This window comes from Trachemys scripta, chromosome 1 (assembly GCF_013100865.1).
Source record: "Trachemys scripta elegans isolate TJP31775 chromosome 1, CAS_Tse_1.0, whole genome shotgun sequence".
Lineage (NCBI taxonomy): Eukaryota > Metazoa > Chordata > Testudines > Emydidae > Trachemys > Trachemys scripta.
In genome coordinates this window covers 59465508-59478606 of record NC_048298.1, presented here as the reverse complement: position 1 = coordinate 59478606, position 13099 = coordinate 59465508, and the positions used below count along the sequence as shown (strand labels likewise).

The 13099-nt window shown below is 41.8% G+C and overlaps 1 protein-coding gene across 2 annotated transcripts in view; it reads left to right on the top strand.

Moving 5' to 3' along the window:
- Positions 1 to 231: 231 nt before the first annotated feature.
- Positions 232 to 13099, top strand: part of PPM1H (protein phosphatase, Mg2+/Mn2+ dependent 1H) — a 202460-nt gene continuing 189592 nt past the window's right edge. For both annotated transcript variants that reach the window (XM_034770456.1, XM_034770465.1), the window contains exon 1: positions 232 to 467. In XM_034770456.1, coding sequence (XP_034626347.1) covers positions 232 to 467 — 236 coding nt within the window. The remainder of the gene's footprint in view (positions 468 to 13099) is intronic.

The window sequence follows — 13099 nt, the reverse complement described above, 5'->3', positions numbered from 1 at the left end:
TCCTCGCACTGGGAGGGGGAACCTGCTGCTGCTGCAACCAGCGCTCCACAGCCGCCGCTGCTCCTCGCTCGTCCCTGCTGGTGAATTTCCTGGCCGCTCGCTCCATGCAGCTCCTCCATTGCGGAAGTGTCGCGGGGGCAGCCTGAGGAGCGGCGTACCGGCTGGGCTGGCCCTTGGTGCGCCCGGCTCCCCGCGCTGGAGGGTGCTGCGGGGGCGGCCGGCGGGAGTAACATGCTCACTCGGGTGAAGTCTGCCGTGGCCAATTTCATGGGCGGCATCATGGCTGGCAGCTCGGGCTCGGAGCACGGCAGCGGCTCGGACTTGCCCCTGCGCTTCCCCTACGGGAGACCCGAGTTCCTGGGGCTGTCTGCGGACGAGGTCGAGTGCTCCGCCGACCACATCGCCCGGCCCATCCTCATCCTCAACAAGGAGACCAAGCGCCTGCCCTGGACCACGGGATACGCCGAGTGAGTACAGCAGCCTCCCCGGGGCCATGCGTCTGCCCCGCAGCCCGGGCAGGGGGTGTCACCTGGAGGGGGTTATCGGAGGCGCTCCGGGGAGGTGTGGGGGGCAGCGGAGTATACACGCTAGTTGGTATCCGGGCCCATCAAGGGTAATGCATATCAGCCCCTCACTGCTCCTGCCCCCTTCTCTTCTCGTGCCATGGGGCTAGGCCCCCTGGGGGCCCGGCAGTGTCTCTTGTAACACCCTCTTCCCCCACCCCCCACACACCCACCTCAGCATGCCCATCTAGCCGGGATGGTTTCTGTCCCTGCTAAGGGTGGGTGGTGCATGTGTTGAGTTGAGTAGGTCTCTTGTTTGGAGCCTCTCACAGGGCAGGCTGCTTTCTCCCTTCCTGAAGTGAACCCCCTGTTTTGCAAAATAATGTTCTGCTTTTCTCTCTGGGCTGCCCCTTTAGGCCCCGGGGCAGGAATTCTTATAGACGTTTAATAACAGAATTTTGGCTAATCCAAAATTGGTGCATAAGCGTGTTTGAGTGAGAGGACTGTGTTAGGTGGCTATCTCTGGTTGTGTTGCTGGAGAGGATGGGGAACTAGGATTTAACACATCCCTTCCCAGGCCTGTGCAGCTCAGAGCGCAACACCAGTGTTTGTTATTGATCACTCCCATTCTAAAAAATTTCCATCCTCCTTCCTCCAACATATTGGCTCTGGGAGCTGGGCTAGGAAGGTGGAATGAAGGAGACTACAGTAGTTCTCTGGTGCTCTTGCACCCCAGCTCATCTCCTGTATCTCAGGCTCCTGCACAATCACAACTGATGTTTACAGCTGTACTACATACTTCCTTTTCCTCAGTAAAGGATTAAAATGATAAACTGCTCTTCTAAACCTCGGTGATAATTGCTGGTGACCCGATGTATTGTGAATGCCCAGATAGGAGGGATTTGATGAAAGTGAGACTTACTCATTTTCAAAGATTTTCAAAGAGAATCAGCATTGGGCTGGGGGAGGAGGGGGGAATAAATCAGTTGAGCAGCTTTATGTGTTTATTGCTGACTTGAATGAAAATATGCACCGACACTAAACTTGATTTAGGTAGTTTGTGGAGACGCTTATTAACGAGGAATGGTGAAGCGACACGTTCTTGGGCAGCTTCCTTTAGAGCTAGCTGCATTCAAATACATTTTGTGCTAGCCTAATATCCTCTCTCTGATGCACTGAAGATCCAAGACTTCCCATTGCAAATATTATATTGAGATCCATGTTTAAGAGGGACTTGAGGATCCCAAGCTCTAAACGAATGAAAAGGAAACATACTGTGAAGATACAGACAAGCTGAGAAATGAATAGTTTTGGCCACTCACAGCAGTGCCCATAGTTCATTGCCTTGAGTCGTATCATTGCTGTTTATTTTGGAAGGAATTGTGTATCTGGTCAGTAGCCAGTTCCAGTCTTAAGCAAAATCAAGGCAAGTGACCTCTTAAGGCCGGTTCTTCAAGAGCAGGACACAAAGTGCAGAGCTTGCTTGGATGGGAGGTCCCATCCCACTGTTCAACAAGGGAACCAGTTACAGAGAGAGTTATGTGCTGGTGCATGATTTAGCTCCCGTTGAATTCAGTATTAGTTTTACCATTTGCTTCAGTGGGAGCATGATTGAGGTCTGGAGATTACAAACTGTAAGGCCAACCATGGCAATAGCAATGCATATTACAGAAGCTACAAACAATCCAGGGGTTGGGGGAGAGGTATCTTCTCTTCTGTGAGGCTCTGTCTCTTAGGATCTAATGCAATGCCGTGTCTACGCTAGAGAGCTTATAGGGCACAGCTGTACTGATGAGCTGCACTGCTATAAGGTCTCCTGTGTAGCCGTTTTATGCCGACAGGAGAGAGCTCTCCCGTTGACATAATTAAACCATCCCCAACGAGTGGCAGTAACTATGTCGGCGAGAGAAGCTGTCCTGCCAACATAGCACTGTCCACACTGGCATTTCTGTTGGTGTAACTTATGTTGCTCAGAGGGGTGTTGCTGTTTTTTCACACTCCCGAGTGACATTGGAAGCTCTTCCACTGCTGAAGAAAGAGTGGAAAATAGTCTCCTTAGCAAACTTTTCCACTGTTTGTCTCTGAAACGAATTTCTAGAACGTTCAAAATTGGGTTTCACAGAAGAATACCAAGGTATTGGTTACAGAAGCTGTGGTGAAATAAGCAAATGTCAAAATTGCACCATCTTCCCAATGCAAAGCAGGAAAAACAGTCATTACTGAGCAAAGAAAATGGTTGTGGGTTCAGGGAATTGTTGTGTTACAAAGGAAACAATGGCAACTTCAAATTTATTTTTTGCGGGGCGGGGGGGGATGTAGGCTAACAACTTTGACTTAATCATGACAGTATTTGGTGTTATATATAAAATGGCCTGTTCTTCCCTCAGCTCAACATACAATTTGGTGATAATGGGTGTTATGCCCATATATCAAAGGAAGAATAGAGATGGCAGAAATTTAAAATTGCCTGGAAAAGGGATAGGAAGGTGGAATGTATTTTTTTCAAAAAGTTGATTTGCTTTATTGTAAAGAACTAAGTCCTCCCACAATACTTTTTAACATTTGTACTGTAACGGAATGTTTTCTTTTCTATAGAGATCTCCCTTAGTAATTAATTGAAGGGATATCAGCATGGAGTCTGCTATCCCTGTGCAGTAACTCATGACATAATATTTGAGGAAGTGACTTAGTCCTTGCTTCTCTAGTTTTCGCTCAAAAGGCAAGGCTAGAAAAGACTGTTCTCCCTTAACTCCTTTTCCATTGTGTTTTAAAGTGCATCTTCTAGATGCAGAATTCTCTATCTGTGATCAACTCAATGTCTTTATTTCCATATTGGAATCCCTTTACTAACTTCTTTACTGCAATATCTTGTCAGCTCTTTTCATAAACAAGTTCCCTACCTAGAAATCAGCAACAATTATGAAAATCTAGGCATGAGTAAAGAAAGCAAATGCACTCTTACTGTGCATAGGGATGAAATCAATTTTCCTATTACAGATAGTAGGATCCTTTTTAGGTTTCACATAATGTGTAGTAATAGACATGGCAGTTTACTTATGGCTCCAGAGGTCCTTTTCTTGTTGGCATCCATCTTAAAGACATCATACAAATTTGAGTCGGCATTTAGAATCTATTCTGATAGGATAGGGATCTTTATATAGATATATATTTTTAGTACTGGCTGAACTCAAACTACTGGGGCCACAGACAAAATAAGGACTCCAGTCACAAAGATGAAGGAAGCCTTTACTTCAATGATTTCTTCCATAAATGATCCCCAAAGAGACGGGATCTTCATGATCTCTCAGTATCTTGTGACTAAAGTGATGATGGTAACTGCTTGGGTCCCACCATATATTGCCATAATGAAATGGTATTTGCTGTCAAGTCTGGAGTTATCCCTTGGAACAACCCATCCTTCTTTCCCCTTTTCTCTTGCATCTCCCATGTTAGAATTTCAGGATGTTTTCTTTTACAGAAATGTTACGATTTGTTCACAATTTAACTTATTTGTAAGAATTTGCTACACAACAATTTATTAAACTCAGCAAAATTAAGGGACAACATTCTAGTTTGTTTCTAATTTTGATTAAGCTACCCTTTCTTAAAATCTGAGATTTGCAGTCTGGTATCATTCTCTACATTCCCCATTCAGGTGGAATTGTACAACAATGTGGATACTATGAAGAGCAAAAAAAGAAAAAAATCCTCAAAAATATATCTTAGAGGCAAGGGGTAAAGTATTGTTCCTTCCTGGTATTTGAGTACAGGATCTGCAGGGACTTGCTGAGGTTTCCTTATCTGCTTATTCACTGAACAGTTGGAAAACAACCTCCCTTCTGGCTGTTACTTCAGCCAGAAGAATTGACACCTATCAAGCTTTGACAGTAGATCCACCCCTTTCTTTAGAATGACAAAAGATAGTTATTTCTTTCAACTAGACATTTCCTTTATTCCAAAGGTAACTTATAACGTTCATGCAATTTTGTGCAAAGAAAAAAAAAAAAGGTCTCTCAAATCGGTGGTGTTTTGGGTTTTTTTTTCGTTTGCTTGTTTTTACTTTATGATGAGAGATGTTCTGACTCACCTGATACAGGCCTATCAAACTATCTTAAAGCACTCGTAACGTTAGAATAAACATTAGGCCAATGTTTCTTTGATATAACACCACTGACTTCTGTTGATTTACATCAAGGATTAATATGTTTTTATCAACAATTCAGGATACAATTTCTTTTTTCCTAGATGTACCTCTAATCAAAAAGAGTAATTGTTTTAAATGCACTTGCTCTTCTCTACCTAACATGCCTTCTTTCTTTTTTTGAGAAGTGGTCAGCTTGAGCATGGAAAAGTTCCCATTTGACATCTAGCCATCTGACATTTTGCAAAGTACCTTCTGTTTTCCTGAGTGTTGGGCCATTCTCAAGAGGCATTAGGTATGTGATCTTGATGGCTTTACATTCTGCCATCCATAACTTGTCTGTTGGTCTTTTGCTTATTTAGATTACCCTGTTAATAGGAGGGAAGCTCACTGTGAAGTTATTCCTATTTTCTCTTTACAACAGTTTCCTCAATGTATACTGCTGTCCCATCACCCCCTTCTCAAGAGAATGTGTGCTGACTCTGCTTTCAGCCTTGGTTTCACACTTGCTAAACAGACTAATGAACTAAGGCTACTAATATAACTTTATAATTTTAAAACTATATGATACAAATAAATAACCTGTTTGACACTCAGTGGTGTCTTAGCTGTGCACATAGCTAAACTAGATAACTACATGTTCCTATCACATTTACTCTCATCCTTCCTCCTACATTCCCTTCATTTGTTTTACACTCATTTGTTGTTGTCTTAAAGTAGATCAGAAACTCTTTAGTACAGAGGTGTTTCTTCTATTTTGTGTTTGTATGGGGCCTTGGTACTGGTTAAGGTTTTTGGGCTAACCTATAATACAGTAATAAAGGTCAGTCCACTTTCTTTTACTCCAGAATATATTTAGGGCTAGCAAACTTTTCTTGGACTTACTGGGGAATAGCCCAGCTAGTTGTTCGGAAGGAATTTCATTCAGGAAATAAGCAAGCACTTTCCCGTACTAAGAAATCATTCTTTAACAGCTTTGACAGTAAAACAATGTTCTAGTTCTAGTCCAACTGGCTTAAATGCTAACGTGCACTTCTTGTAGCTCAAAACTCAGTGCTATAATTTCTTTTGTAAATTAATAAGAGTCTAAGTGATGAGGTCCCAGCCAGCCTTGTCTGGCCTTCTTATTTCCTCATTTCTCAGTATCTCACCTTCCTACGATCTCGCTGAGAAACTCCTGTAGATGCCCCTTCAAAGTATTCAATGGTTGTCTTTGATACTGTTCTGAACTGGATTATCTATGACCATATGCAAAAAGCAAATTTTGCCTTAACTCCTTTCTAAATTGTGCTTTGATCTCTGCTGTTTGTTTGAATAGTTGGTATGGGCAAGGTGGTTGGGGGGTGTGTGTGTGTTTCCTTAATAGCTTTGAAACACTGACTTCTTATTATCCCAGTGGTGCTCTTCTTTTTTTGATGAAACACATGTCCAGTGTTTCTGGCCTCTTTTCATAATGTTACACTTTAGATGTCTTGCAATATTATGTTTTGTCTGCACTGCAGGCCTGCACTAGCAATTACATTTTCTCTGCGGTGTGGTGATCACTGACCCATAATGGATGTAGAGCTCTAGGTGAAGTATTGTGTAACTGTTGCCTTATACAGCATCATTATAGTGCCACGTTGTTACAGCAATAATTTTGTGGAAACAGGGAGGAAAAACAGGATATGATTTTTTTTCTTGATGTGCTGGTCCTTTTCTTAAGCTGATGACATTGCAATTAATTTTCTCTTACTGTATTACTTAGATTCATTGCCTTTAAGCTGGGGGTACAAGAATGTTGCTTGAAAGACTAAAGATCAAAATATAAAGACTGAAAGTGTCAGCCCAAAGTTTCTAACTTATCAGACAAGATAGTGAAGATATGTTGTATAGGAATGACTTGAATTACCCTTCATATGAAAATACTTAGGATCTTAACATTACATTAAGCCTTGTAACAACCCTCTGAGGTAGGAAAGTACTATTATTTCAACCATGCCAATGGGTATACTGAGGTTATTACTTGTCTACGGTTGATGGAAGAGTCTGGAATAGAACCTATAAGTCCTGACTCCCAGTCACTTGTTCTAACCCCCAGACCACACTGTTAACAGGAGATAACACAGCAGTTGTGCTCATGTGAATTAAAAGTAGTTTATCATTACTGGGAGCTGCTGTTTCCAATAGTCAGTTAGGAGCATGACTCATGTTCCCACTGTAAACAGGTTTCTTATAGGCAGTGCTAATTCTGTGATTTCAGTAAGAAGTACGTATGATAAAAGAAGAACTCTGAAACAAGCCCCCTGCTCTTGTTCTCCTGGCCTCTGTCTACTCAGGGATGAACACACACAAAGTTGAATTTCAGTATTTGATTTAAATTATAGAGAACGATGAATTCTTGGTTTCCTTCTTTAGTTGAGCACTAGATTTAAAGTATGGCCCGATGAATTACTTTAAAATTCAAATCCTCTGGGTATGTGGTCTTCTTATGTAATGTAATATATTAAACTTCTCTTCAAGCCCATATTCCTTCAGCCTCCTGCAAAACAGACTACAGAAATGACATATTTACAAGGGCTTTAGAAAGTCCACTCCTCCCATGAGAGCTAGCACTTAACATTTATGTAATGCCTTTAATCTGCCAAGTGCTTTGCAAATATTAATTTATTTTCAAAACAATCTGGGGAAGGGCATGTGTAGGTTAATATTTCCATTTCACAGGTGAAGAAATTGAGGCAGAGAGGTTGAGACCTGCAAAGGGTATGAGCACTGGAAGTGGGTCTCAGGAGTTCCTGGCTCTCAGGCCTCTGCTTAGACCAGTGCTTTCCATGCCTTTGGGCACTTGGCTTTTGCGGCACAATTTTTGTCATTTTCAGAACTAAAGGGAGTAAGGTAAAATCATATGTCTTAACATTTTCATTGTTGTGTAGTGTGAATGCATGCAGTTCTGAAGGAAACAAGGTAGGAATGCAGCCCTGAACTGTTTTAATTGCCCATCTACAGCTGGAATGCTGGAGCTATGACTTATGAAATTCAGAATGAAGTTGTGAAGTCTAGGTTGGAGAGAGAGGGTCTAGAGCAGCAATCCAGGACTGCTGAACTATAGTAAGAACTGTATCCTAGGAGATCCTGTGGTTTCATGGAATTAAAGAAGAGATAAAAGAACTGTCATCTGAGAAGCCAATGCAAGTCATTTCAGTTGTTTAGAATCTGTTTCCTAGTTCATTGTAATTTTCATTCTTCTTTTCCACACTGGGGCTTCCTTCACTAGCTGAATTCCGTGAAGCTCTGGCATTGATAAGCAATCTCAGAGGAGGAGTACCACCCTATAACCATCTCTAAGACTGGTAGGAATGGAGCAGATCTGGTGCAAAACTGTGTTACTCTGTTGTCTTTCCCTGTTGTTTAGAAAGAACAGTCTGCCAGTTTCACTCTGAGATAACGTCAGTTTCTTATTAACTCCAGTGGACATATCTGTAGGATAAGAAACACTGTCAAATGCTTTGGGCTCAAACTTTGACTCCATGTTTCTTCAAAAGAATTATATTCTGGTGGAGGAAGTTCCCAGATCCCGATATGTTTAGTTTTTTTTATTTTTAATTCTCCATTTTACCATTGAGAAATGTATAGCAGCCTCCAATAACTGTTGCTTTGGAAGAACCAATATAAAATGATCTGTTCTTTTTGGTTCCTTCTGTGTGTCCCTGTGCTGTTAAGGTCCCTTTGCAGTTAACAGTTTTCAGAGCATCCACGTTTGTGGTGACATTGCTGATGCAGCTGCATCACCAACTAATAGTAAAACTAAACGGAGCCAGTTTGTCTTCTGCTGTAAGAGGTGTGTGTGTGTGTGTGTGTGTGTGTGTGTGTGAGAATTAGTTTCTCCTGAATAAAACAAGTAAAATTCGTAGGAAAAATAAATATTATAAAATTTCAACAGTTAAATCATAAAAAATAAGTCGTCATTTGTATTTAACTTTTTTTTTTAAATAAGACACTATCTTGTATAACCCATAACTAGTAAGAATTGTTTGCATTTCGATAGCATGTTCCATCTGTGGTTCTAATACCACTTTACAGACACTAATGAATTAAGCTTCATGGTGCCAATGGATGGAAGGTAAGTACTGTATTAACATGCCCAATAGATAGAGGGAGAAATTTAGACGGGGCTAGGGTGGCTCTAAGGTTAAGCCCTCCTTATCCTGTCCTGCTATGGGAGCTAGAAAGACCCTCAGCCTAATTTGGAGAACCCCTGGGGGCCTGTCGAAGATATGGTAGTCTGTTCCCAGCTGCCTGTGGTGAGCAGTGCTGTTTGGAATCTCTGCAGTGCTTTGGGCTGCAGATAGATCCCTGAGATTCTGCTCTTACCTGCAGCCTCATTCCGGCACACCCCCTCTGCTAGGGTTTGTTTGTGGGTCCTTAGAAGGCAGCCTCACAACAGTCATCTACAATTCTTGAACTGGGGGAATCTGACCCTGGCTGGAATTGCGGCTTTTAAGGCCCCTTTATGTCTCTGTCCCTTTTACCTGGCATAAAGGGACTGGGAAAGGGGTGAGGATCTCACCTAGGGAGATTAAGACCTGCAAAACGGGGTGCTTCAGATTAATTTTCTAAATCCATTTTTAAGCATCTAAATCAGTGGCTTGACTTTTAGAAGTGCTAAGCACCCAGAAGTTCCCAGCCCACTGATTTAAGGTCCAATCTAAGGTCTTTATCCTCCAAAGACTTCATTGTGTGCATAACCGTATGCATGGGGGTAATCTCCTTCATAGATACTATAACACAGGCTATTGAATTTCCCAGAAATAATTCCTGTTTAAACTAGAGCATATTGTCACAGTTCAGGGCAACTGCACCTGTATTCCCCATCTATGGTCTACCAAGGGCACCAGCTCTCAGGGTTCCAGCTCCCTCTCCTTGGGGGTATTTCAAGGCTGCAAAGTTCCCTGCCTACATTGTGAATTCCCTAGTAAGTCAGACAGCCTAAGGAGGCCTGCTTTGCCTTCTCCTCAGAGGCTATAAACAGCGTAATTGCCTATTGGAATAAGTTACTGAACTTTTCCTAAGCAAGCACATTTATTTCTAAGGTGAAAGCATTACAGAGAGAACCTATTTAAAGAACCTACACATATGCAATAAGATTAGCAGTGATCACTCCAACTCCAACAAGGACTCCAGCTGGTGGTCAGTTCTTCACACCCCACCAAGGGGTTTTCCTGTGGTTACAAGTTCCTAATAGCTGTTAACTCAGAACAAGCCTACCCCTGAAATTAGGTTAAGTCCTTCCAACTCTTCCCAGAAAGGACTGGAGCTTCCCTTGCTGGATCAGAAAGTAAGTAAGTTTAAACTCAGGATATTTATCTTAAAGTTCTTTCTTTGTCTGTCTGTTCTCTAGAGAATCCAGTTTGAACTAGTATATATGTCAGCAACCAGGATGTGGGTGGTCAGGCCTAGTGGTCAGAACAGAGTTGGGCAGAGCTGGAGTCAGGGCCAAGGGTCAGAGCTGGAATCAGGAACTGAACATGGCTGGAGAGGATTGGGCAGCGTAGGAGCAAGGCAGGATTGGGACTGGATCAAGGCTAGGAGCAGGGCAGGCAAGATTTTTAGCTCTGTGTGTGTGTGGGAGGAGGAGGTGTTGAGCAGCCAAAGACCAGTTGTTGCTGCTGGGCTTAAAAGCAGGCCTTTTGAGTTCCTCAGCCAATCAGTTGGCCCTGTTGTGGCTCGGCTGTGTTCATAGGCTGCCTGGAGACTGGGCAGCTGCAAATCTGCATTGCACACAGTACCCTCTCTCCCTCAAGGACACGGCCTAGAACTCCCCAGATCCAGCTTCTCTGGATGAGCTCGGTGCTCATACCAGCTTGGGGGCAAGTACATTTTCCGCCGGTTCCCACAATCAGTCCTTAAGGTCATAGACTTTTCAGCTCACCAAGTAGAGAAGCTTACCACAAACTCATTTCAAGTTGAAAATCTGGTGGATGAGAAATCCTTCTTGTTATTGCACCATGATGGGTATTGGCAGTGGGTTGGATTGACCCGAGAGGGGGTTCTCATGATCGGAACATGGGGTGGATTTTCATTGATTCAAGCAGATGAAGCATGGAATTACAAGTCTGTCTCATCTTATGCTGGGGTTACGTTCCGCAGTCAGCACCTAAAGCGAAAATCGTGTATAGTCAAAATTACATTGAGTGTAATGGAGGGCGAAATTGCCCGCACTACAGAAACCGTATTTAAATTGTTATTTTTCTCTTTTTGTTTTTGTTTTGTTTTTTTTGCCCACCATGTAAAGCTGAAATCGCACATGTTAAATGCGCCTAAGGTGTGACAGACCAGTACATACAATCTCTGGCCCACAATGGTACATAAATTTAATATAGTAAGATCACCCAAAGATATTGCAGGAAATTGCTGGATTTGTCTTACGGATCTTTTAGAAAAACATCTGATCTTGATTTGAAAACTGCCAGTGATGGAGAAACCACCACAACCATTGGTACAGAGTTCCAGTAGTTAATGACCCTCATGTTATGCTCCTAAATCCTTTAGTTCTAACTCTGAGGACCAATTTTTGCAAATTTTGACCTAAATTAATTTACTAAGGTCACAGAAGAAATATGACTGGCGATAGAACCTAGCTCTTCTGACTCTTAATCAAATCATACCAGATGTTACACTTAAAAGTAAATTCTATAGAATTGGTGTTTTATTCTGATACATCAGTATGTCAGTGGACTGCCATGAGCAGTACAGGCCATGGTCCTGCAGTTCTTCGCAGGCGCACAGACTGAGCCCATGTGGGTCATGACTTGAGTCACATGAGTCCCCACTTGTACCTTCCACCAAGAAAAGTTGGTCTAATAAAAGATATTAACTCACCCGTCTTCTCGCTCTCAAATGTTTATATCGCAATTTGCATATATTGGTCATAGGCTTTGTTTTTATGGTACCTCGCTGTCTTCTCCTTGAGCACATTGGGTCTGTTGCTGATCTGCTACGTGTTTGTGCAAATCCTAATAACTCCATTGTTTCACTGAAATTACTACGGTTTTACACCAGTGTAGCTGAGATCTGAATCTGTCACCTTCTATTGTTGGTCCAAAGTCTGTAGTAAGCTTTAGCCTTTTAAACATGGTTCATGATGTTTTAACGTAGTTTTTATGTATTTTTGGGAAGAGGTAGTATTCAGGGAATGCTAACTGATCTTGTCAGCTGTGCTCTAATTAAAAACATGTATCTAAGCAGTACATGGCCTTAGGCAGCAATTTATTGAGTAAAAATTTCCAAGTTCCCTAAATTATTGGTTATGGACACTTTTAAATAGCATGAAAATGTTGCCTGGTCTCAGTGCTACCATTACAAATCTGATATTTCAGGGGTATGTACCATTTGGACTGAAATTTGGTGTAAGATCTTAACCCAGAATTTTATTTAAGATAAATTTTATTTTCCTTGAGTTAAATATTTGTAAGTGGTATGTGGCAAGAGGAGGCAGTGGTTAAATAAACTACAGTTGGACCGAGTGCTATAGATAAGGTTTCAGATTAGTTTCCGTTCTAACCCCCTGTCTTCAATTTGTCATAACTTCTTGAAACCTTTGTTTTTCAGAAGTTTTCCATGTCTGGTTTCTGCCCAAAGCTAAAATTATATAAAATTTAAAAAAAAAAATCAAATTTTGAGCATTTAACAATGCAGCTGGATCACTGTATAAATGTTCTTTGTATGGAATACATCCTTGGATTCAGATGTTTACAGTTCTATAACTTAAAAACTAGTGATCACAAAGTTAAATCATGCCAGTGATCACTGCTTATATAATCATGAGTTAAATCATAAAGTTGTGAAAGCTGTTAGATGGATGAGTGACTTTGGAATTCTTTAAGTGGCTGCAGTAGCTGTTTCTGTAACACTGTAAAGTTCCATGGTACCAAATATAAGACTGCCGGAATCTGGTGAATGCCAGGTTCTTGCCAGCCCTTTCCCTCCAGCTCATATGTTTGGGCAAATGCTCTGAACAATGGGGTGCTGAATTTCATTCCTCCCAAGAAAGTCTTTAATTGAGATCTGTGTCCTAAAATACCTTTGCAAAACAGCCTTTCCAAAATGTACGCTGAAATGCACCTTCTTTCAGATTGCGTCTCCCTCCAATTTACTCCTCATTGTCTGTTTAAGGCCTCTTTACTCTTTACCAAAAGCACAGAGCCCACAAGTACTTCTTGGTGGATTATTTCAGCATCCCCTCCTAATCCTCTAAAATCCCAGGTCTGAAGATGATAATTCTATTACTTATTAATAAACTAATGTCTCACAGAATGCAGTTGGCATGTGAAAATGTGGGAAGTTTCATATCTCTAACTTCAATACTTTTAAAAAAAGCAGTTCTAGGCTAATATGATTAGCTATAATCCTGTTCCTTACTTGGTCTCAGAAAAGTTTCTGATTTGTAATTCACCAGTTGTGAAATAGCCCAAGTGCT